Source organism: Martes martes (genome assembly GCF_963455335.1).
Source record: "Martes martes genome assembly, chromosome: 1".
Lineage (NCBI taxonomy): Eukaryota > Metazoa > Chordata > Mammalia > Carnivora > Mustelidae > Martes > Martes martes.
Window position 1 is genome coordinate 71,370,366 of NC_137888.1, and position 27,048 is coordinate 71,397,413.

At 34.6% G+C, this 27,048-nt stretch overlaps 1 protein-coding gene across 1 annotated transcript in view; it reads right to left on the minus strand.

Moving 5' to 3' along the window:
* Positions 1 to 27,048, minus strand: part of PLOD2 (procollagen-lysine,2-oxoglutarate 5-dioxygenase 2) — a gene marked incomplete at its 5' end in the record, with an annotated part of 77,969 nt that overhangs the window by 14,099 nt on the left and 36,822 nt on the right. The window contains 6 exon segments of the mRNA XM_080801238.1: positions 968 to 1,065; positions 2,495 to 2,558; positions 4,784 to 4,896; positions 8,109 to 8,272; positions 18,644 to 18,780; positions 22,144 to 22,235. Of these exon segments, the coding sequence (XP_080657364.1) occupies positions 968 to 1,065; positions 2,495 to 2,558; positions 4,784 to 4,896; positions 8,109 to 8,272; positions 18,644 to 18,780; positions 22,144 to 22,235 (668 nt within the window).

Consider the following 27,048-nt stretch of genomic DNA (forward strand, 5'->3'; position numbering starts at 1 on the left):
GCAAGGAAAACCAATCCAAGACTGAGAGTCCTTACTGACCTGGCAAGAGGGATTTGTAGGAGGGCTGGAATGGGACAAAAAGCAAGGCGGGGAAGATTAACTAGAGAAGAAGAGGAATCTACTTCTTCCAATTTGATCATGGAAAAGCTGCCAGTATGGGCTTCCCTTGCATTTCTTCCCATCCATGTAGCTTACATTGGAATTCCAGACTACTCAGTCCTCTGAAACAGCAGACAACATCACCCTACCCCCTCTTCCCACAGCGCAGATCTGTTCATCTCTCTTCTACGGACTCGTGATAAACTAGGCATCTCAGTATCTCATAACACCGCTTTAAGCACAGTTTTTATGAAATAGATACCTAAATGATGATAGACAGATAACTACCAAACTTATCCATGAATTTGTATGTCAATAACATTTTCAGCAAGCTCAATTATATATATTTGAAAAGGATCCAAAATTTCATTAGTCACATTAAGTCTTTTGTCAGTTATAACCTAGCAACCTTCGTATAACACAAGTGCAAGAAGCTTCCAGGCATAAAAAGTTACACCTCAATCTCAACAGAGTTGTTAAGCAAGAAAGTGGTGACTTACAGACCTGAACATTTCCTACTCAGATAGGATATCCTGTATGAGGGAAATACGGCTTATTCTCTCGTTTGCTGTTATTATTAAACACTAAAGTGAAATGTGTTAAAAATAGAATGAAAAGGTATCACTTTGCTTAGGAGATATCATCAGTTTGATGAATCTGAAGGAAACCACATAATTTACAGTGTAAAAGATGAAGCTAGTAGATTGCTAGCATCAAAATAGAGCCTCTTAAAGACACTAAAAAAGAAAGGACGTGGAGAAGGTGAAGAAGGGAAGGGATGGGGATGAAGGGGAAGGAGAAGAGGACATTCTATACATTGCTCTAAAGTCTATCTCCAAAAATAAAGAAACGGGGAAAAATGACTCACCTTGGTGGGTCCATTTCCATTAACTGCCACTGGTAAGGTTTCATAAAATACATTCTTAGCTCTGGCTTTGCCATTTTCAAACCTCAAAACAACTTCATCTGGGTTAAAAAGAAAAAAAAAAAACAGATTTTAGTCATTTAAAATGTGTGTGTATCATATATACATATATGTGTGTACATTATTCTATATCTTCTGGTTGTTATAGAATTTCCCACAAGTGCCATTCCATGTGCCACAACACTTCTATGAATTTTGCCTATGCTACACCAGAGAGCACTTCAATCACTCCAGCCCGGCACCAGCAAACGGAGGTGCTAGCCACTGAGGTTTCCAGCAGAAGGAAAGTTTCTTTGTAATCCTGCCCCCAAGGACTCTTGATAGTAATGTTATCCAGGATGAACTAAACAATTGAATTGATTCAACTGTGAAATGGGATCCCTGCCTGCCTTTCAAAGTTATTATGATGATAATAACAACATAAATATGGGAAATAGAACACTGCCAGACATAAGCAAGGTCTCCACAGTTGGACGTCATGGAGAGCATTGCCAGTTCTTGAAAACCAGGCCTAATGTCAATTCCAGGAATACACAGGTCCGGTGGTGTTTCCCAGTTCTTTTCCTCACATTTTCTAAACGCTCCAAACTAAATGCGTTCATCCTGAGAAACTTTATAGCGTATGCACTGCCTCGAAGAGTTGTACTGAATTGCAATGTATTTTTAATGTTTAAAGTATTAATGCATTAATGAATTAATATGTTTTTATTTTTAATATATTAATTAATTGATGTATTAGTATATTTTTGCTAAGATATATGTCTGTCAAGGAAAACAAACACAGGCATACATGCATAGGCACACAAAAACACAGACACACAAACACCCACACATTCCATAGTATATGTGCCTGGTTACCAGTTACCTTCAGCTAGGTAAAGTACTCTAATACACATACTCCTGGTAATTCACAATATGAAGAATTTATACTGAAAAATGTGTAATAATAAGGTATAATTAACTTAAAAATATATCTACAGTCTCCAGATGGTGAAACACTAAATTCTAAATTACCTAAAGCTAGAAGCTTATCTTTTTTTGCACTAGTCTTAGGACATGATTTTAAGTAAATGAATTTCACTATATCAAGGTAAGCTCAAGTCCATTATTTTTTATTTTTATTCTATTTTATTTTTTTAAGATTTTATTTATTTATTTGACAGAGAGAGAGAGATCACAAGCAGGCAGAGAGGCAGGCAGAGAGAGAGGGAGAAGCAGGCTCTCTGCTGAGCAGAGAGCCCGATGCGGGGCTCGATCCCAGGACCCTGAGACCATGACCTGAGCCGAAGGCAGAGGCTTAACCCACTGAGCCACCCAGGCGCCCCCTCAAGTCCATTATTTTTTAAAAGTAATAATATCTATACAATAAATCTTAATCACACCCCCAAAGTGGATATGACAAAGGACAGACAATTGAAAATACAGGTATTCATTTGTATACATGAGCAATTCAGTATTTAGGAAGCATACCTACAGCTCCGTTTAAAGCCTGGAAAATTTTGCATTTGTGATCCAATGTGATGTTAATAGCTTCCTAAAAAGGAGAATACAGATACCATTGAAAATGACAACAAATATGCAAACAACACTATCATGTTACTATATTTTATTTTTTGCAGATTTTAAGGATCTTATTTGTAAATTTTTCCAGCAATATTCTTCTGAAAGAAAGACTGTAATTTTATAGTTGATTGGATTAAAGGATAAAGGGAATGGCAAAGTATTCATGCTACCCTCCAAATATTTCCACTTCCTTACGACTAATTCTGGCCAGTGACTTTTAGCAGAGCTGAAATATTTTGCTTCTAACCTGAAGCATGGAGCTTCCAGTTTGAGACCCTAAGTGTGCTCTCTCTCTGGCACATGCACTGGTAAAGTCTAAGATGGCTGCTCCATCAGCCCGGGTCCCAGGTGAGGACAGTAAGCAGAAACCCTCTGCTGACCTACAGTGGACGTACAGCAGGAGAAACAGACCTCTGTTGTGTTAAGCTCTTGGGGTTGGGGTTATTATTGCAGCATAATCACCAATCCGACTGCTACAATAGGTTTATAATTAACCAGTATAATCATAAAGATTAATCTGCTTTACAAACTTTATGATTCTCAACATACCAGTTTTTCAGCTACATTTCTCTGTATAATAATACTCCTAAAATTGACTTTGTATATTGTTAGAGACTGATGTTTGTGTCCCCTCAAAATTCATATGAAGCCCTAATCTACAATGTGATGGTTGGTATTTAGAGACAGGGCCTTTGGGAAGTTATTAGGATTAAACTGAGGTCATGAGGGCGATGTCCTCATGATAGAATTAATGTCTATATAAGAAGAGACACCAAAGAGTTCATGTATACTCTCTCGCTCTCTTCACGTATGTATGAGTGTGCCTTTGTGTCTCTGTGTGTGTGTCTCTCTCTCTTCAGCATGAGAGGACAGGGCAAGAAGCTGCTGTTGTCTACAAGCCAGAAAGAGAGTCTACACCAGAAACCAACCAAGCTGGCACCCTGATCTAGGACTTGCAGCCTGAAGAACAGTCCAAGGTATTTTGTTATGACAAACAGACTAGGACACATGCTGACCAGATAAAATTTTATGCTGCCAGAGAATCTTTTTTTTTTTTTTTTTAAGTTCAATTAGCCAATATATGGTACATCATTGGTTTTTGATGTAGTGTTCAATGATTCATTAACTGTGTATAACACCCAGTGCTCATCACCACATGTGCCCTCCTTAATACCCATCACTCAGCTACCCTATCCCCTCACCCCCTTCCTTTCTGCAACCCTCAGTTTGTTTTCCAAAGTCCAGAGTCCTGAAAAAATCTTAAACAGGATTTATATGACTAAAAATATTATGGACTCAGCAGTGAGAGTTCAGAGAAAGCATCCTGAAGCAGAGACAACTAATAAGACTCAAAGTATATTCATAGTTGAATTACACTGAGAAAGACAAGCATGATGCTTCATGGGCTAGAACTCATGCCAGCAGTAGGTCTCTCCTCCCAGATTAAAAGCAAATCCTCAGGCTTGCTCTGTCAGGCACAAAAGTGGGAAAGCAAAAAACGGAGATGAAGAAAAATAAACATTTTAAGAATAAGGTTTCTTCAGTATAAAGTGTCTAATGAAAATATTTAGATGATTGAACTATTTATCTAACTTATTTATCTAACTATTTATCTAAGGAACAGAAACAGCTAGAGTTGGAAACTCACCATAAAATATACTTTAAAAAACGTGTTTACAGTAATACCACCTACAAATTATACAATTCAGGACACTTGAGAACGATGTCAGTTCTAACCTATATCAGTTACATACAGTGAATTTATGAAACATTAACTTACATTACATAAATATACTAAAAATATTCTCAAATTAGGGAACTTTGGTTTTACTTCTCTCCAGGGTTTCATTTAAATCAATCTCAGGATTGTTCTCTCAGGGACTGGTAACACAGGTTATTGTCCCTACATTCCCTTCCTTAATAACAGAACTCAGATTTTCAGTAGGATGTTTCTGCTTGAAATAAAGGCCAACATTTTCTTTCCATATTGTGCATAGCCACATAAATATGTTCTGGTCAAAGAAAAGAGAATTTTTTTTCTTCTAGAAAGGCTATTTAAAGAGAGTTGATACAACTGAGATGGCCTTTTATTTACTATTTTGCCTGTTAACTGCCTAGAATATGGATGCAATGGCTGGAGCTCCAGTAGCCATCTTAAACAAGGAGGTTACATTGAAAATGGGAGCTGTTCCATACCCTCTTCAGTGGATCAATGTAAATTTTGGTGTAAAATAGCTGATCATCATCATTATCCTGGAGATTCCATTGCTGAACAATCTTGTTGATATATGGAGCATAACCAATAAATCCTGCAATATGACAGAGTGAGATTAGAGAATTTAGTAGTCAAAGACCAAAACTTGTGTCTACTAATTCCACTGACCAGTTGCATTGAATTGTAAAGCCATTAGGCCTAATCCTTAGGTTGGAATTTTATAGTTCACCATGAAAAAAATGTTATTGAGCATTGTTTGTTTTATATATAAACTAAAATAGAGTGAGTTTTTACTACCACCAACTACAAATCAGAGACTCACATAAACACATTCCCAAAATTAATTGACACAAGAGAGGGAGTAATGTTTTCCAAGGGCCCTAAGGGAAAAAGTTACTAGGAAAAGAACAGAATAAGACAGAGAATTTTCTTCTTGACCTTCTAAAATGCTCTTTCTTGAATCCTTTGGAGAGAATTCACTGTTTCTGGAAAAAAAAAAGTCTCTACTACAGTGGTTTTAATGTCAGTGCCAGTGATGCTAACAAAATCAAAGGAATGTTGGAAATGTCACTGACTGCAAACATCTCAAATAAATTCTATATCTAGGCCATTTTGGGAATTTTTCCTTTCCTTGAACTAGTCATTATTGTACCTGCTAAACCATTTTCTGGCAAGATTTTGTGTGTCATAGTCTAGAGAAGGAAGTCTAAAATTGGATTGTTCCCCTTGGCCTTCGAGCATAAGTATTAAATTTGCCACTAACAGTTGTCTATAAAAGACACAGACAAAAGGATCATTTTTCCCCCTTTTGAATCTTCCTCTCCATTTCAGAAATGCAGCCAAGATGCTATGTTTCATTGACATGCAATACTTTTTAAAAGGGACCAATTGTTACTCCTTGAATTGAAAGAAAACCTAATTTTTTACCCTCAATATTAAAATTTCCTTGTAGGAATAAAAGAATGAAAAGAAATACGTCTAGGAATAATGTTACCTAGAGAAAACAAGACAAAATGAAAACATGCTTAAACCAATCATTGGTTGCTCATTCTTATTATTTTCATCAAACTAAAAAATCCTAAAACACTGAAAAATAGTGCATTTTTAATTCCTATGACCCAACTACTATGATGAAAAATATGTCCAAGTAGTGACACATAACATTTTCCAATGGCATATATTGCTGTTTTTCAAAAATTAGTTTCTCTTATCCTTTTTATAAACCTATTTCAAAATTGAAAAGAAATTTCATCTATTTTCAAATTATGTGAGATATATTTCATATGATTTATATTTTTTATTAAACTGCCATATTATGTTTATAACATTCTGAAATTTTCCTGATTAGGAAACATGTTTTCTTTCCATGACATATATTTTTAAACTAAATGATAAAATCACGAACAAAACTCTTGTCCCTTAAATAACTCCCCATTCATGAAATTACATACACTTTTATTGGATATATTTAGATTTCCTAGCATCACTTTAATTACTATGACTACAGAAAGCACAAAAATCATGTTTTGATGTCCTTATATGATCTCTTTCCCACTTAAAAGCACCTTTTCCTTAATTAAACTAGCTCATAAAGGCACTCACTTGCTAGTCTTCTGCTGTTTCCACAGCACTGTACATCTGTCTGAAATTTAGATTCCTGAATAAATATATCACTATCTAGATGAATTTACATATGATATTTTACTACATATGTCATGTTTAGAAAATTAATATATATAAAATAAAACTTCTCCCAGAGGTCCATAGCTAAATGGTTTTTAAACACTCTAGGACATCGGATAAATTAAAAGCTGTGTGTTACTGAGAACCTGACAGTTTGGAAGTAGAAGTTGCACCAATCCATAATTGAGAATTCAGACATCAGAAGTGAGCAACAATCTTAGGAAAGGCTTCATCAGTATATAAAACTGTCAGTCTAAGAGGAAAAGATGGCTAAGGCAATGAGGTCGAAGTGACCAATCTGAGAAAACCTAGGTTCTGACTTGAATGTGGAAGTAAAATCCAAAGGTGGTAGACAGATTGGGAGAATAATAAAATGATCAAGAGATCCCCCAAACGATAAACTATGGTTGTATTGAGATGGAGAGAAAAAGTGAGCTGAAACTAGGCAATACAAACTGGAATTTAAGGTTTCAGAAGTGCAGTATTTATAAGGGGCTGACAAAGTTCCAGGGTACAGCTATGGGAATGGGTTTCTAAAATATATTGTGGGTAAATAGAGCTGGCATTGAGGCATTTCAGAGAAACTATATTACTTGCTAAAGGTTTCATTGCTATAAGCAGCTTGAGCAGAGCCTAGAATCCAAAAATGTTGTTACCTCAAGCAGTACTTACTTGAACTAGACTGAATAGCATCAGTTATATACATGCAAATCACCCCAAAAACTTTGTTTTCCCACTGTGGCTTGCAACTTCCATCCAAACTGTTTTTCTAACATGTCCCCCATCCTATTTGGTTACATATTCTGGTCATTGTTTATATTAATCTCAGTCTAAGGAAAACATTTTGGAGTCATAATAATGCCCAAAGTCAGTTTTATTTTATTTTTTGAAAGGAGAGGGAAAATGTAATAATTTGTGCCTTTAATCCATGATTAAAGCTAATGCAGTACTTTATACCCAGATACTCAATGCTGAACTCTTTGACTACTGACTCTGAAATATTTAAAATATAGATAAAATTAAGTAATGCCTATTTTTACAGCTACATAATTGTAGCTTGCACTTTTTCCTAAGTATGGGAACTTACTAAACCCATTATCCTATAGCCAGAAAATTCTCCATCAAACTATGATCAGAAGACCTGAATCCATGTTGTTTTTCCTTGAACAACTGAATGTCTTTAGGAAAAGTCACTTAAATTGGGGGAACATGGATTTTGCCACTTTCAATCTGGAAATAATATTTATACCGCTTAGTTTTGTTAGGAGTATCATATATGATATGATATGTGGAAAACCTTTTGTCAACTACAAAACACGCCATGGATTCTAACCTGATACATTTTTTCATAGTAATAAAAAAGATAATGGTTATTTAAAGTTTCATGTCTATAGCTACATATATCAAAAAAAGGTTGTTTCTAAGGACAATGGGGAGGGTATGTGCTATGGTGAGTGCTGTGAAGTGTGTAAACCTGGCGATTCACAGACCTGTACCCCTGGGGCTAATAATACATTATATGTTAATAAAAAAATTAAAAAACTTTTTAAAAAAAGATTGTTTCATCAATCTTTATAATTTTCTGTGACTAGCATTAAACTTCTCTACCAGTATCTTACCCACCTCCCGAATTCAGGTAGCGTTTCCCAATGTGCACAATGGGATACTTGTCTGCTAGTCTTTTATCTGGCCACAGAATTCCATCTGCTGCAAACACAACTTTGTGGTTTGACTTTTGGAACTTTTTTAGAACTTCTTCTGGACCACCAGCAAATATGACATTAAAGCTGTTTAATGAGGGGGGAAAAAGAAGTTTTAAAATACACTTGTGAGTATTTAGGCACATAAACCAAGAAATAGTCACTAATAAAGTTAGAATTTAAAATCCAACCTAAGACTAATACCAGCTATTTACAGAATACTCCCAAACAATTTTCCCTCAAGTTAAATTATATGGATTGTACTAAATTATTCATGTTTACATTACATTGGCAAATGAAGTCCAAACAAAGACAACTTTTTTTAGTACTAGCTTAGTATCCCCCCAAATGAAAATGCTAAAACAGTGCTGAAAGGTTAAGAAATCAATAACTCGCTAAAGAACTTAATAAAATATAGATGTAAAAGAAGCTACCATTATAATTGCCTAACGTTTCAATGTAATTTGTACCCATCCATTATAACGTCTGAAGATTTTATTATCTTTGATGAAATGTGTTCAACTACTCAATATCACCTATATAAATTTATATTTGAATCACTATTTAGCCTAAAATCTTAAAATAAAAGTGTTTAGACAACTGCATCTTTTTAAAGCTCAATAAATTTGAAAAAAAAAGTCTAAAAGTTGACACTAGAATTTAATGCCTATGGTTTCACTGATTTTTCTGGAGACATTATTGCTCATTGTTCATTCACAGAATGATAATGATTAACAAAATAGGAAGTGTAACAGCCACTACCTGATATGCTTCCACTCTGCAAAAAAAATTCTTCATTTTCATTATAACCCACAAATTCTTCGGCATCCTTTTTTTTTTTCCACATCAGAGTACCTCAAGACCAAAAGTTTCTAAAGATCATAATTTATTGACCTGACATCCCAGGCAGCAAATGATAAGAACAAACAAATGTTCATGAATTCAGCACCAAGTCTTCCTACCAGCTGATAGTCTAGAGTCACTGCTGTGATGTGGAGTGGAGGAGTTAAGGAGGCTCTTCCACTGCCTTTCCCAGCCACCCTTGCTCTCAAAGAGCTTGTTAATATGCCAAGATAGTAATAATGCATCAGGCAAGATTTAAGAACTTTCTAGGTGTGAATTATTTTATCAAAATAAAACACACTATTGTCCATCTCTATCAAAATAAAAACCCCATGAAGTTTTAAAAATTGCTTTAGCAAGAATAGTGTAAGTTTATCCTTGTGGCAGAGATGCTGATTGACCCCCATATACTTTCCTGAACCTTTATTTGAGTAATGGAATCCCCCTGTGTTAACTGGGCACATGGCCATCCTGCTAAAGACTACTCTGAAGCTAGATGTGGCCACATGATTACGTCTGTCCTGTGGGACGTGAGCGGAACTGGTGTGCTTCTGTAATCTCCAGGTCCTGTAATTTACAAAGGAAGCTGCTTGCCCTCTGCTCCTTCCCTCTCTTTCTTCTGCTTTCATGGTGAACTACACTTCACAAGTAACAAATACTTGACATACACATACCCTCACCATACAGCACACTTTTGAATTAAAGCAAAACTGAGAGAGTTAAAATGTTACTAATGTGCAACTCAATTTAGTAATTGTGCCCAGCCAATTTTTTTAAAAAGTAAAAATAAGGCTGGGATCAGAGAGATAGACTATTTCTTTTCATTTTATATTGTTCTAGAGGATTTAAATTTTATGATGTTTTTTTCTTCAGTTACAGAAAATAGTACCTCAAAATTAAAACATGTCTATATGTACACATTTTGATACACAGCTTTTTCTTTCTTCCAGAATCAATTGGCAAGCTTCTGTTAGTACTATTAATAATACTATTAATAACATATTCATAAAGGGACTGAGGCCATGCAATTTGAAGTCTGCTAGTTGGGTTTCTAATTTCAGCTCTGCCACATGCTATCTGAGTAACCTTAAACCAGTTACTTAAACTCTTTATGCTTCCATTTCTTCATGTAGAACATAGGAGAAGGGAGCACTGATTCATCGAGTTATTGAGAAAAAAAAACAAAAAATTAAGAACAATACATGGCACATTATAGGCACTCGTTGAAGTTAAAATTAACATTATTGTTACTAGAAGAGACTGCAGTAATGGGAAAGGCAGGAGAAAAACTCACTTTTAAGTTTATACCAATCTGTAATTTAAAATAATTTTATTTTTATATACACTTGTGTTAAAAGATAAATTTTAAATCAGAATAAATATGTTCTGACTAAAACCTCAAACTAACTTCTCCCTGTTGATGTAAAAAACTGAATCTGACTACACAAAATAATACTTTAAAAATATCAATTTTCTCTTTTTCTTATAAACAAGTACAACCTAGCTCCTCAGTATGACCACTTTAAATTTCTGCCTACTAAGATAATCCCATTTTTTCTAACAGGGTTACTTTCCTGAAGACTACCAGTTGTTGATATATTCTTTTTAATATTAAAGATTAGGAAAGAAGACCAGTATCATAGGTAATTGAGTCTCAAGAAGCGAGGCAAATAAATCAAAACTTCTGAGACAGAGACTGACCTACAAGTTGCAGAAGAACCCCAATACATTGTCTGGACACAGAAAAAAGGGCTTATTATGTCAGAGAATCACATGAGGCCAACTGACTCAGAAATTTTGCAGGTAGCACATTTGGAAAGTGAGAACTTTCTGTCTTTATAATCCTAGTGAAGGATATAGTATCCACATTGTATGTCTCAAACTATTAGCAAAGCCAGTAGCTTGAAAAGGAGGATTTGTAGCAACTTTCACTTTTATGATTCAGTAGTTTATAAGTATGCTTTACCTTTATAACAAAAACTAATTATTTTAAAGCAAAATGTAAGTGCAAAAATTACATTCACATAATTCAAGTAAGAATTTGAATAAAAACTTAAGGTTGCTAAAACTTTCCCATCGTATTTTAGTGGCATTGTTATTTCTGTGTTTAAGTACTTTAGAAAAGTTCTCCAAATTGATTTAAAACTTTTCAAAGGGAAGAAAGTTTTTCTACTTAAAATTACTTTGGCCAGAACAAACCAAATAATCAAATTTTTTAAAAATGCACAACAGTCACAAAAATAATTCTCGTAGGAATTTGGTCCATTTAAATATGAATAATAAAATTTTTCCACAGTTAACTCTGGTAAATATTCCTGGGTCCTGCAAAAACTATAAGGTCCCACCTTATGTGGTCATACTGAGTTCTCTAACAGACATGTCAGCGTTCTATCTCCAACAGTTCATTCAAACATTTACAAGCGTTTGTCCTTCTGTGTTCCCTGTTTCTGTGGCACCATCAACCACCCAGTCACCCAAGCTGAAAATCTTTCCTCCAGCCTTGCCTCCTCCCTTTCTACAGCCTCTCTCATAAAATATTTCACCAAATCCTACTGATTCCATCTACTTAATCTATTTAGCATTCAAATCTTCTCCACTCTCTCTAGAAGACACTGGACTAGATTGATTCAAAAACCCTACGAGCCCCCACATTACCTATCTCCACTCCACTTCTGATAAGGACTGTCTAATAAACTCTCCTGAAAACCATTCCAGCCAAGACCGGATCAGTCGTTCTCAACTAGGTCTAAAGCAGGACTCTACAAATAATTACTATCTAGCCTTTTACAGAAAATACTTTTGGCTTTGAGGGCAATATGGTCTCCTTTTCAAGGACACAATTCTGCTGTTGTGATGCACCAGCAGCCAGAAGCAATGGACATAGCTGTGTTCCAATAAAACTATTTATAAAAACAAGAAGTAAGCTAGACCACAGTTTACCAATCCCTGACCTTGGAATAAAGTCTAAAGTAATCAGCATCACAATAATAACATTCCATTAAGTAACCTGTTCTGAGACCAGACTGAATTATTTGATCTGTCATCTGCGTTTACTCATAATGTTCCATCCACTTAGCACATCTTTTCCCAACTGGGTCCACACCATTCGCTCTTGAGGCCCATTTCAAATCTCACCTCTTCTAAAAACTTCTAGTGGATCAGCCTAAATGGAAAAGATCACTCCCTTTCTCTTAACTCCCACAGCTCTTTTCATTTCCCCTTTCATGAAACATTTTATTTCTTGCTCTTCATGCTAGGAATGCCTATTTTATACTAGACTGCCTGTTCTTCCTTCATCGGCCAGATCCACATCTTTATTTATCCATGTATTCCCCTAAGCCTTGTATTTTGAAGATAGTAAATATTTGTTGAACAAATGAATGAACAAACAAATGAATGAATGAGTCATCCCCAGTCTTAACAAGAAGCAAAAGTTACTGAGTAGCCAGAAAAGAAAACAACAGAAGTGTTCCCTAATTTTATTTATTTGTTCCTCCCCAATCCAACAATTTCTTCATCACTGACACAAACTTAAGCCAAAAGTTATAATCACCCAAACTACTAGCAGCTAGCATTTAAAAGTTGAAGTCTAATGAAACCGAAGCACACAAGTAGCAATACACCTTTAATCATGTCCTCACCTTAATATACATCAATATTTCTATAGATAATACCACAAACCAGTACTATGAAACACCACTGTCCCCTCCCCCTGAAAAAAAAAAAAGCACTTAAAACTGTCAATCAGGGGACACCTGGCTAGCTCAGTCAGTACAGCACGCAACTCCTGATCTCAGGGTTATGAGTTCAAATCCCACACTGGGTGTGGAGCCTACTTAAAAAAATAAATAAATATTTTTTAAACAACATCGACTCCGTTGAGCTTACAAAATACATTACAATAAAAGCACAGTATAAAATGATAAATAAATTTACTGTAAGAATTTTGAAGGAAGGGGCAGGAATTAGCTCTTAAAAAGTGGGTACTATTTTAAAAACTAAATATTACTGGGAGACTTTTTTTCTCCAAATGGTATAGACTTCCATTTCCTGTACAGAATTCTTACTGAGGTTGGGTAGAGGTAGAAGTTAATGAGGACACTGCCGTGCTGGAGAGTCATTTTCTCTAGACTGTTTTCTGAGTGGCTAGCGCTAGAGTAACCTAACAAAGAAGGCATCCAAGGCAGGAATGGCACCAAGACAACAAACTACTCAAGCTGCTAGCTAGCTACCTGTGAAGCCACGAGTCACCACTACTTGTTTCTGGGTCACTCTCCATATTGGGAAAATAAAAAGTCAAAAGGTTAGGTTAATTAAATGAAAAAATTTCCCCTACATTTAAATAATAGTTAAATTTATCTCTGCAACATGAGAACTTTTAAATCTGACACATATTTAGTACACAGTAAACATTCAGTAAATCAATGAGGGAATTTAAAAAAAAAACTTCTAAAAATCCCCCAAACTTATTATTATGCAGCTACGACATGCCAGATACAATATTTATAGAGCTATGGATGGAAAAACGTATCCAAGGGCAAGATTTCTGTCCCACTCAGCCCTTTCTCCCTGACTTCAGGGAGATACGGGGCCAGCACCATATTTTGCACATAACAGATACTTAACACATGTTTACTCAAAAGAACAAACTTCAAGGAGTAGGCAATCTGGTTTGGGAAAAAAAAAATATATATATATATATATATGTTGCGTATTATACACACACACACATATTTGTATACATATATACACAGGCAAATTAATGCCATATGAGAGTATCATATATCAATTTACATATAGACAGATAATATATAAACATACATATATATATAAACACCCAACACTTCTTTTGCATATAACTTATTTCATCTTCATTCCAACATTCAGTAAATATTAAAAAGAACATTTGAACAATTTGAAAAAAACAAGTCACTCATTTCCTACAAAATGCCTAACCATATTTCAGACTATTCTGGATGAGCCAGAAGGCAGTGCAATATATTTAAGTGACAGCTAATGATTTCAATCTCCATTCAAAAAAGAGAAAAAAAGAAAAAAGCAATACTAGAACTAAGGACTGTGATACACTTTGCCCTTCTTTCATACTAATATAATGAAATGTTGTCCATTGCTAATGAATAGGTTCTTTGTGTCACACACTTAAACTGTCATCACTGCCAGGAAGGAGGAGTCCATCAAATAAATCTGCCATAGTTGGTTAAAATTATAGTCATCATACTTGGAAAGATTTGCTTTCAGAAAATTTTTATTGTGTCTTCTGTATAAACTATGTAAGACAAAAACTGCAGGCATATTGGGTATGTAACCTGAACTATGAAAGGTATAAAATACTTATTTCATGGAATAAAATAGATAGGATCTGGTCATCTATTAAATGAATAATAAAAATTATATTTATGACAACAATAAAATCATAAAAATATTTTTACAAATAATAATCAAAACAATCAATAAAACATAATCTTTGACAATTTTCTAAAAGTAAATGATTCTAAAGAGACTATGCCAAAATGCAATTTTTTTTTAACATCCAAACTTTCGGAGACATATTATGTCTTTCAAATTAGGTCTGTTCAGTTTTATTTGGAAAATTAGTATAATGTGAATTCCTTGAGCGTGGGATCTATGTTTATCTTTTTCGTAGTGTTAAGTTTAATCCCTAGATCACAGTTTGTGCTTAAGACATGTGTACTAAATGTGAAGTGAAAAGTCTTTCCACTTACCTCACTTTCTCAGCAAAGTAATATTTAGATAAAGTAAAAAAAGAAACATTGGCCTAGATATGGAAGACCAGAAGCATCATTTTCATGACTTCTGACAATGAAAATCTGTTTTTCTAATAATTTCAATCTTTGAGATTTAGAAAATTTGGATGTTTTCCTTCCTTTATAAATCATTTTGTTTCTCTAAGTGAATGAAGAAAATCCATCTTTAAAAACAGTTACAGGGCACCGAATGGTGCAGTTGGTTAAGTGCTGACTCTTGGTTTTGGCTCAGGGTTATAGGATGGAGCCCCACGTCAGGCTCCACACTCAGCGGGGATTCTGCTTGGGGCTGTCTCTCCCTCTGATCCTCCCCTACTCTCTTTCAAAAATAAATAAGTAAATCTTTAAAAAAAATTAAAAACAGTTTCAAAACATCCACTATATTTCTCCTCTTGTAAGAGCTATTCCTCTTTCTTTTAATGCAAGTTTCTGTTAGCTAATATTTATGGATACCTTGCTATTTACCCAGACAATATTTAAATCAGGTACATCCCCAAACTTCACTGCCTGGAAATAAGGAGAATTAGAATCCAACATGGTAAGTGAATGGAAGCTAGCAATATACAAGGGGTAAGGCATACACATTAACAGAAAAGATTTGTATGACTAAGATTATCCCTGCATTTTCAAGCAGTTTTACTTATCCTCAATCCATGTCCCAGAACAGAGCCAACTAGAAAACTACTATAATAATGGCTTTACTTTACATTCATTTTAATTCTATATTGACTTCTGTATTGTAACATTGACTACAATTCTAATTTTTTAAGTTCAGTCTTCCTTACTAATATCATTAGATAGCAAGAGCTTATAAACAGCAAAGTCAATTCCTTTATCCTACCTCAAAGTCATTGAGTTAATTATATTTAAACAAATACTTAAATGAACGGAGGAGTCTCTATCTACCAAAATTCTTGATATTTTCATAAAGGAAATACTCCTTTTTGGTGAGGCCAATAACCACCACCAAATAAGTCTTTTAAATATCACACATATTGGGAGTCTTTCAAAATGTAGCACCATCTGCATTCTGTTTAATACCATTATATTCAACACCACCAAAAAAATAGAAATTTCTGCTCTGTCCAAATTCAAACTCAAATAATTATACCAACTTTATTTCTAATTACTTCTAAAGAATCTTGGAACACTGAAAAAATTAAACAAAAATTTAAAAAAGGAATTTTCTTAAGTCTAAAAGAAAAAGAATAAAAGAAATAACCAAGGTTTTCATTGGACATTAATCTGATACCCAAAATATTCTACCTCATGCTTATTTTGGGGTCTGGATTCTGCTGGTTTCTAACTTACTGTATCTAGTACAGAACAAGCCTGTGGAGATATTCAATTTGTATCTAACTTACTCATAATAAAACACTTTGTTACATACTGGTCTACACATTATTCTAAAAAAAAAAGGAAAAAACCCTGTTTACTATGTAATGATTATTAGATCTGACCATCTGTCTTCAATGTGACTAAAGTAAAAGAAACACATACTTTACAAGGTAATTCTAAAAGTAACACAATGTACCTTGTAATAAAACTCAAAGGGCTCACCTACCTTGATTAAGGTGAATTATAAAATCATTATGGAATAATTTTTCTCCTTAAGGGAATATGCAGCTACCAAGCTACAATATTTGTCCTCAAAATCATTATGAGTCAATTCCAAAAGAACTCCTCACACTTCTCAGTTACAAGTCATCAAATTCATTATAATTACTGGTAGTTGCTCTAATCAAGGAGAGAGTGTCAGATTTATAAAACATCTAAATTATATTCACACATATACACATACATACACACACTACAGTATGAAATAACTTGAAAAAAGTCTGTAGTACTTTCTTATACGAATAGCTTCAGTTTTCATTTTAAGAACCCAAACCCTTGACAAATATTTGTTTATATCTAAATTAAATATGATAAATCTTACTCTATAGAGTACATTTATAAATATCTAGTCTCTTAATTTTAAATGTTCATCCAAAAGACAGTTTAGAATACATATTCCCATGGAAGAAATGTTATAAATTGTTTCCAAATTAATTCACAAAAACCTATCTAAATAACACAAGGGATTATTTGGAGGTACTGGAAATGTTCTAAAGGGCATCTGGGTGGCTCAGCTGGTTAAGCAACCAACTCTTGATTTTGCCTCAGGTCATAATCTCAGGGTTGTGAAATGAAGCCCTGCATTGGGCTCTGTGCTGGGTATAGAGCCTGCTTAAGATTCTCTGTCTCAGGGTGCCTGGGTGGCTCAGTTGGTTAAGTGCCTATCTTCGGCTCAGGTCATGATCTCAGGGTCCTGGAACTAAGTCCCGCATTGGGCTCTGTGCTCACTGGGGAGCCTGATTCTCCTTCTCCCTCTGCTGCTCCATCTGCTTGTGTTCTCTTGCTCTCTCTCTCCAATACAAAAAATCTTAAAACAAAAAATAGACTCTCTTTTCCTCTCCCTCTGCCCCCTCCCCCCAAATAAATAAATCCTACTGTTGTCTTTTTTGTCAAGCTGGATCTTAACATATCACCTGAATAAACAAATGGAACCTCGAGCAGTTTTCAGATATCTCAAAGTATCCCTTTTCTTAAAGAGAAACAAATGACATCTTATTACATCAGCTTCTCCCAAGGCTAAATTTTAGACTGTGAGTGGTGGTGGGAGGAGGTGGAATGAGGGAGGAGGGTAAAGGTAGAGGTTAAGAGGTTCTTCTGAAAACACAAAAGGAGGCTTGGGTGTTTAAAACCATTACTGGCACATATGTGGTAACTTTCACAAGCAGAATTTGCCTCAAAGTCAAGATAAAAATGTACATGTGGCAAGTGCAAGCTCACCAAAATGGTTGTTTGAAATCCATGGTAATTTTAAACCAAAACATACTTAATATTTAATCTGAACAGTTATTATGAGCTTTCTATTCTTTTTCCAAGGATAAAAAATATTTAATAATAGATTCTGCAGAAGAATTCCCAGTACGCAAGCTGATAACAGCTATCCCACATTTCATGTTGCAAGATCAGGTTAGCTATAAGCAGAACTTTATTTCCTTCCTGGTAGACATTAGGGAAATTCTAAAGAAGCAAGTATACAGAGCCTCTCAACTTTTAATGGTTGATGGCACCAGGACTTCATTATGTCTATTTTCATTTCAAAATTTATGCCTTTATTTCTATATCTGCATAAATTATGGTTTTTGATTTTCAAATTGAGGGAGAGATGTAAATAAACTTTCCTAAGTTACAGAGGAAAGTGCATGGGGATTTGAAATGAGCAATCAATGACAAAAAAATAAAAATAAAAAGGTAGAAAAAAATGGAAGAAAGAAGGTAGCAACCATTAATAACTCATGACAACTTGAAATTATAAAAACTTGTAGAAAGAAGGTAAAGAAGTACAGTGGACACTTGAAATGAGGTAGAAGGAAAGTAAAACAATATGCAAAAAGATATTCACAAATTGGAAAGGCTTTCTCATTTCTCACTTAGAGCTTTTCATGGTCTGTTTCTCTCTGGTTGACCAGGATCCACTGAGTTACTCTCCTCAACAGAAAAGCTCAACATGATCTTTCTTCTACCTCAGGTTAGGATTAAAATATGAATTTCATAAAAATGTTAGCTCATGCCATGTTTTCTCATTGTAACTCATCAGATTCAATCCATTACATAATTATATCAGACCATGGTTTTATAATCATGAGTAAAATCTACTTTTTAAACAATAATTCCTTGTGAATAAAATAATTTAATATATAATCTGCAAATACAAATTTTGACACTTTTTAAAAATAATTTCATGTAAACTTAAAAATCTATAGAGTATTTCTCTTACCATTCAGTAAACAAAATAACCAAATCCTCTTGATTGGCATAATGTTCCATGACTTCTTTCATTAATCTCACTTTCTGGCCCCCTCCAATACTATTGATTCCATCACCACCTCTCCACTCTTCTCCTTGACCAAGGACCTATAAATGAAATCAACATTTATCACTGAGTAAAACTCAAGTGATGACAGTAACATAAAAGCGAGAAGTGATCAACAACTTGTAGAATATGACATAGTATCCACTCTTTCAACATTTTACAAAATCACGAAATCACGATGCTACAGAGAAAAACACTTGATGCACAGGTCAGGTCATGATTCTTCAATGTTATCCACCCCATAAAATGCCATTCCCAATTTTACCATTTCAAAAGGAGAGTCTAATCTAAGGAGATCAAGGGGTGTGGGGGGGCACAGACAGTATTTCTCATATCTTATTTTTAATTTGTTCAGATAAAATAAAAAATACAGAAATATCCATAACACTTTTCAATCTGGCAGGAAATCTGTATGATGAACATTGAAAGCTCAGTAACTCCTGGACAGGGCCCTTGGGTGATTTTCCTACTGAACCATAATGGGTCATTCAAGGAAAGACAGAGAGCATTAGGTCCAATGTCACCTACTTTACCTTATAAATCTTAAACTCCCATAACCCTCAAAAGCTTCATAATTTATCAATGCAAGAAATTGCCAAAGCACAGTTAATCAAAGCTAAACTTGCAGCTGTTCTCCTCACTGTTTGCCTTAGGCTCAGCAGTTGGCTCCACTTTGGAAATGCATGGTAACACTGGGCTGCTTCCATAGTTTGGTGATTATAAATAATGCTGCTATAAACATAGAGGGGCATGTATCCCTTGAATTAGTGTTTTTATATTTGGGGGGTAAAAATCCTGTAGTGCAATTACCAGGTCATAGGGTAGTTCTAGTCTTAACGTTTTGAGGAACCTCCATACTGTCTTCCATAGCAGCTGCACTAGTTTGCATTCCCACCAGCAGTACAAGACGGTTCCTTTTTCTCCACATCCTTGCCAACACTTCCTTTCCCTTGTGTTTTTGATTTTTGCCATTCTGACAGGTGTGATGTGATACCTCATTGTAGTTTTGATTTGCATTTCCCCGATAATGAGTGATGTTGAGCATCTTTTCATGTATCTGTTGGCCACCTGGATGCCTTCTTTGGAGAAATGTCTGTTCATGTCTTCTGCCTATTTTTTTTAAATTGGATTTTTCTTTTTTGAGTATTGAGTTGCATCAGTTCTTCATATATTTTGGATACTAACTCTTTATTGGATATATCATTTGCAAATATCTTCTCCCACACAGTAGGTTGCCTTTTAGTTTTGTTGCTTATTAGAAAATGAATACTATTAGCTCCAACATCACTAAACCCTGAGCCAAATATAAACCTGGCTGGCAAAGCCCATGGGGCTCCTAGCCTCAGATCCCTAGTTGTTACTTGATCACCAACCATCTCTACTGCAGGTTGGAGATAAACGCTACCAAGAAAACTCAAAACTGATGTGGATCTGGATTCATATTGGGGCTAGTCTAGGAGAATTATTAATCTAGTAGAATTGTTAGTTTTTGTCCTAAAAACTAGCCTCCTATAGCCCTGTGATTTGTTATACTTCCACTCCAAAACCCTTCTGGATTTCTCCAATATCACAGTAATACCAGACCCAGCCACATGTAAAGCCTACTCTGTGCAGTGTACCACACTAAGCTCTATTCTCTATTTTCTTTCCACTCTATCAGTGTGTCAAACTTTGGTATGAATCAGAATCACATAGAGGGTCTGTTAAAACACAGACTACTTTGGGGTGCCTTGGTGGCACAGTCTGTTGAATGTCTGACTCTTGGTTTCAGCTCAAGTCATGATCCCAAGGTCATGGGATTGAGCCCAACATCAGGCTCTGTGCTTAGTGAAGAGTCTGCTTGAGATTCTCCCTGTGCTCCTCCCACTCATGACCTCTCTCTCTTAAATAAATATTAAAAAAATATAAGATCCTACTGTCTCTGACAGGGTCCTGCTGCTAGAGTGTGTGATTCAGTAGGTCTGATGTCAGCCTTGAGAATCTCCTTTCTAACAATTCCCCAGATGATGCTAATGCTGGTGGTCTGTGGTCCACACTTTAAGAACTATTACATTTCATGATTGGGAAGACAGGAAGAGTCACTCAAATGGGCTGGTTCCAAGATTTGACATTTCATAGCTATATATCCTAGGGCAAGTTTTCCTTACCTAGAAATGAAGTAATATCTAGCTTATATGGTTTCAACAGAATACAATATATAAAGTTCCAAACAGCTTCACATATAAGGAATATCCCACACTCTCCCCAGGCCAAACTCTAAAGATTTCCCCCCCTTACTAGATTTCAGCATTATGTTACTCTAATTTCACTGTTACTTCCATATGCCTCCTATCAGTATATACTACTATATTTTTCCTCTATCCTAACAAACTTCTAACCTATTTCTCATTTATTCCACATTAAACATCTGGTTGTTAACACTAGATCTCTTTTCCAGCAGAGCTTAGCCTCCTTAATAGCTGCTCTATATTAACATCTGTACCTAGTCTCCCAGGGGTTATGTAAGTGAATACCACCTTCTTTCTACATTACATACTAGAACAGCTCAGTTTTTCCCTAAGCAAAATGATCTTCTGCACTTTTTTTTTTTTTAAGTTGTTTTTTGTTTGGTTGGTTGGTTTTAGGGTTTTCTTTGCGGGGAGGTTTGTAAATGTGTTCAGTTTGTTGGTTAGTTGGCTGGTTTGTTTTCCTACTTGGGATACCTCCCCATCCACCTCTTATTTGTGAAAAGACTTGGCTGACAGATCCTCATTTCTATAAAAAAATATATAAGTAAATTAAAAAAGCAGGCCTTTCACACTCAGTTTACTAGTTCTACCAAAGTCCCCAGGTTTTCTCTGATCATTTATCAATGAGATATTCTCCTGGAGGTCAGTCTTCTAAAAAACATTTTTATACTTTTATAACATTCCCAAACTCCTCTAAAATAAACAACAGGGAGAACAACTCTCAATAATGGGACAGAAAAGCTATTCCCCTCACAGCCATGTTTCTAATTCTCTATAGACAAAGAAACAGACTATGACAGACACACCCATTACAGAAAAAAATTCTTCAAAGTAAGTGAAAAACATTACTGTCAAATCTGTTATGCTGTGCTTATATATGACCCCTCAAAAGAAACATAAATATATGTAACCATATTTTTATGTTGTTTTATATAATGCGTTTATACAAAGCATTATCAAATATGAAGAAATTATTATCTAAGTGGCACAGTATTAATAAGGTCAAAGTATACCCGTAAGACAATCAACTATATACACGAACTCAATAACTATGTAACCAAATTTCAACTCCCTTGTGTGGATTGCAGATTGTGGTGGTGGTATTGTTACTGTTATGAAAAAATGTACTTTAGTCATATATTCTAACATCTCCATGAATTAAAAGATATACTGTACCTTCACAGTATAATTGAAGTACTTGGCAGACTGCATAAATCGATGGAATCCATCACTTTCTTTCGTTGCTACAGTTATGACTAATAATTTATCTGCAAAGACAGAAGGGCTTACATAAGATGGTTTACCAAGAGTTTAAATGCTCCCACTTTACAACCTACAATAGCGATTAGAGTCCTCACTAAACCTACCCGCCTACCTCCTGTTAGTTTTTGTTTCTGAACTCTTAAAAGCCACAGCAACATTGACATCACAGTCAGTACATCGTTTTTTTAACAAATAAAGGAAACCAAATCAGCACTGCTCTAGTAAATACACAACTTTAAGTCTCCATTTTATAAAGGATGATGATTATTTTCTATCCAACATAAAACCACTTCTTAGTAGGAGTAGGTAGATTTAAGAAATCATTTCAAAATATCCATAAAAGCTATTAAGGAGAATCTTTATCAGGAAAAGGCACATTGGAAAATATACAAAGGAAGCAAGTACATTAGCAGATATCAAAAGTGCTGGGGCATTTCTTTTAACCATAGGACACGGAAGGACCTATGGACTAAGAAAGCAAAAATTAACATCTTTTCAACATTCTAGGCACTGAGCTGTATTGTTTGATTCTCACTTGCCTATTACCAATAACCAAAAATCTACAAATTTATGTCTTCTAAGTAATAGGCAATTATTAGAAATAGCATTAATGCATTAAAGAATTTAATTAGAAATAATTCCATATAAATCAAAATAATTTTCCATCAAATTTTTAAAATAAATAAAACAATATAACATATAGGTGCAATAAATGTAAAGAAATAGCAGATTCAAACATGCATTAGTCAACCAAAAAAAGAAAACATTTCCATAGATAAATATCAATATTCCTAGGGTTTTTTTTTCCTGGAAAAAGGTATATCTCACATAATTTTCACCATTATGAGAAAAAAAATTCAAGGAAAAATAAGTTATTTTCATAAAGTTGTCAGGCCCCAAATGAATATATTTTCAGAGTACTTTTTAAACTAACCATTCTTTTTTTAAAAAATTTCATTTGTAAAGTTTCAAACAAGGCTTAAGTGATTGAAAAAATGTGATATACTACCATTCACAATGAATTTTGAAAGAGAATACCAGATTTTTTGTAAATATTTTATACACAAATTGTAAGAATTATCCACAAGCTTAGATTTTGGTCAGATAGATTTTTGATACTTACTATTTTCAGTATGAAATTAACAGCAAGGATTTCAACATCCTTAATAGGAAAAGTAATGTTGGCCAGACCACTGAGTAGACAGAAATGTTACCTAATCCAATGACTCAGAAGGCAAAATTAAAAATGTGTAGTCTGACTATGTCTGGCAATCTTTTGCCAAATAAGGACTACTGTTGTTTTACTATTGTTTCTAATTACAAAAAAACAAAAACAAAAACACCAAAAACAAATAATGAATTAGTAATTTTGTTAAAGAAAGTTATGTTTAATAGCATTACATATAAACATGTTTCCTCTGACCTGTTATTCAGTATCACTGCTATGATGAGAAATAAATCTTACTCAATTGGGAGCAATAAAAGAAGAAAGTGTTGACATGTACCACTCATAAGTTTTCACCAATCAATTCAAGAGTCTAACTTGGTCACCATTTATGAAGTATCCTTGTCAAAACTTTAACATAAATTTGATATATACTTGATTTCACAATTGACTAAGGAATCCGTGGCAAAAGGGAAAAAGAATGGAAGGGAAACTAATATAGTATATTAATAGAATTAAGAGATAATTCAACCAAAGTAAACCGTGGAGTTTAGCTGGGTTCTGATTTGAAAAAATAACTACAGAAAGGTATTTTTGAGAAAATTAGGGAAATCTGAACACTAATTGGATATTTGTTGTCTAGGAAATTACTGTTAATTTTTTATTGTGTTAATAGCATTGATTTTTTAAAGAGTCCTCATAATTTTGAGACACATTAAGTATTTACCCAATGAGATAATATACAGTATTTACAGTTTGTTTTAAAATTGTCTGAGGTTGAGAAGAGGCAATGAAGGAGGAGGATAAAGATTAAATAAGACTGGCCATATGTGATGACTGTTAAAACTGGATTCTTTTGTATATGTTTGGAAATTCCTACAATTAAAGAGAGTTCAAATTTATACGCAATCCCTAATCTTCCAATCAGAAAAATTACAGAAAAATATTCAATATAAAACTTTTAACCATTTAAATAAGTAAAAACAAGGATGAAACAGCAGAAATAGTCTAACCCAAAAAATTGTAATTTAATAAACTACTATTAGTACTTCACCAATTCACGCACCACAACCAAAATGATGTGAGATGATGGAGGAAGGAAATGGGCTTGAATAAGGGGCACCCATCAACCATTACCGAAACCAATCTATAATGGTGTCAAAGAAAAGGCAAATGGAAGCTTAACTGTAACCAAATGTAACCTCTATTGCCACGGTCTGGTCCTATCATAAAATAGATTAATACAGTTGGCATGAGGAAGAAACACATAATGCATCTATAAAGTGTGGTAGATTAGAACCACCATTTATCAATGAAAATTCACACCATGGCAAAAAACAAACAAACAAACAAAAACTTCTGTAATCATCTTTACAATCCCCCAAATGCCTGTCATTCTAGTAAGATTTAGTAAACATGAAGTGGCAAAATATATAGCTCTCTATAAAAATTCAGATAAATATCAGAATTTCTCAAGAAACCAAGAAGTCAGTTTATCTAGAAATGCCATCAGTATGCTATATTCTCTCTTATTAATGCAGTTCTGGAGGCAGGAGAAATACATTGTTAAAAAGGCATTCTTTCTCCAAATAGTTGTTGCTATAAGAGCAGAATTTATCAATATTTAGTGCTGACCTAATTTTTCTTTTCAAATGGAAACCAGGGGTTTTAAAGAGAAAGTTTTGTGATAATATACCATCTCCAAATGCTAAACCAGCACATAAAATTCATCTGAAATTCAATGTCTGAATGACAGCCATCACATTAATTAACTCAGCATTAGACCTGCTGCTTTTGATCTTACTATGGAAGGATAAATTTATCTTTCCAAGAAACTTTCTCCGCACAAAGTCAGAGCAGTCCTCAATTTTTAAAATTTGCAGATAGCAAGAAAAATAATTCTAAAACAGGAACTATGAGTATACTATTCTCTCTGCAACTAACTCATTTTATGACCAGATATGTCCTTTATCAATGACTCTCAACCTTCTACTGAAAGAACATATCGTTTCTTCTTAGTAATGGTTAGCATAGTGCAGGGACTAGCAAACTTTCACTGTAAAAGGCCTAAAAGCAAATATTTTAGGTTTTGTGGACCATATATAATCTCTGTCGTGATTCTTCTTTATATTTATTCTTTTTTTAAAACGCTTTAAAAAATTTTTTTAATTATTAATTTTTTGGCTCTCTTTACAAAAACAGTGGGTCAGATTTGACCTAAGAATCATAGTTTGCCACTGGGGTTGCCCAAATGAATCTTAAGACAAATACTTGGGTTCAAATCCCACCTCTTCCATTAATTTGTTAGAAATTGGTCAGCTCTGTGTGTCTCCAACTATGCCTCATCTATAATATTATGTGTAATAATAGCACCTGCCTGATAGGTTTGTTGTGAGAACTAGATTAGTTAATATATACAAAGTTGCTGACACTGTGAAGTCTACATACATCTACATAGATAGTATCCTCTTATTTCTACTCAACAAATGCATGGATAAGGTAGGTTTTAGTTGTGCAAATCTCAGCAGGTTATAACTCCATCTCTAACCAGAGTTACACACTCAAGAATCTGATATCCCTTCCAACTCTCAAGATTTTATGGTGCTAGTAATGATTGAAACACACAAACACAGAAACCCAACCTCTGTAAAAACAGTTCAGCTTAAAGCTATTTATTCAAATAGTTTAGCAAGAAAATGCAGATATGATTTCTCAAATATTTACATTTCTCCCCATCTCCAAGGAGGCTATAACACTAACTCAAATTATGACCATCACTAGCCCAGGCTTCTGCAACAGTCTCCTAAACCCACTTAATCCACTCCAGTCATAGCTCTACAAAGCAGCCAGAGTGATCTTTTCAAAACACTCACTGCTAAACACCCTTAAATGGCTTTCCATTGCTCTTAGGATGGTGCCTAAGTGTGGTCTTTGACAGTGGCCCTCTCCAATGTCATCCACTACCGCTCTCTCCTTTATTCTCTCTGTTCCAACTGCCCTGGCTGTTTTTGACCCTCCAACAACACCTACTCCTTCCCACCCAAAGAGAAGAGCCTATACAACATCATTATCTAATTCCCCTCCTGACCTCTTGATGGAGTCACTCCCTATTGAAATTTCAGATTCTCATAACAGGCTATTTCCTTAGGGAGACTGTCTTACCTTAGACTGTAAGGTAGACTTAGTAAGGTAGACTGACTACCTTACTTTCAAGGCACTTAGCACAAATTGTGTATTAATATTCACAATTATTATTTGAGATTAAAGTCTTTCCCCCCAGCTAGACTATAAATGTCTTACAGGATGTCTTTTTCTCAACACTACACCTCTAAGGTATATCAGTGTTCAGCATATAGTAGGTTGTTAATAAACATTTCTTGAATGAGTAGATTCAGGGACAAGTAAATCTATGCTTCATATGTATGTGTATATAAAATAATGTGTTCTCAACAAAAGCCCTATGTCATTAGCTTTATTATCTCCAACTCAGAGATGAAGAAAGTAAGGTTTAAATAAGTTAAACAACTTCACTAAAGTCAACCAACATATTACTCGCAAAGCCAGGAATAGAACTTCAGTTATTTCTCAAAGTCCATTTCTTTCCGTTGTTTCATGTGGCCTTTCTTGCTAGTGAGAAGTTAAGAGACTAGATA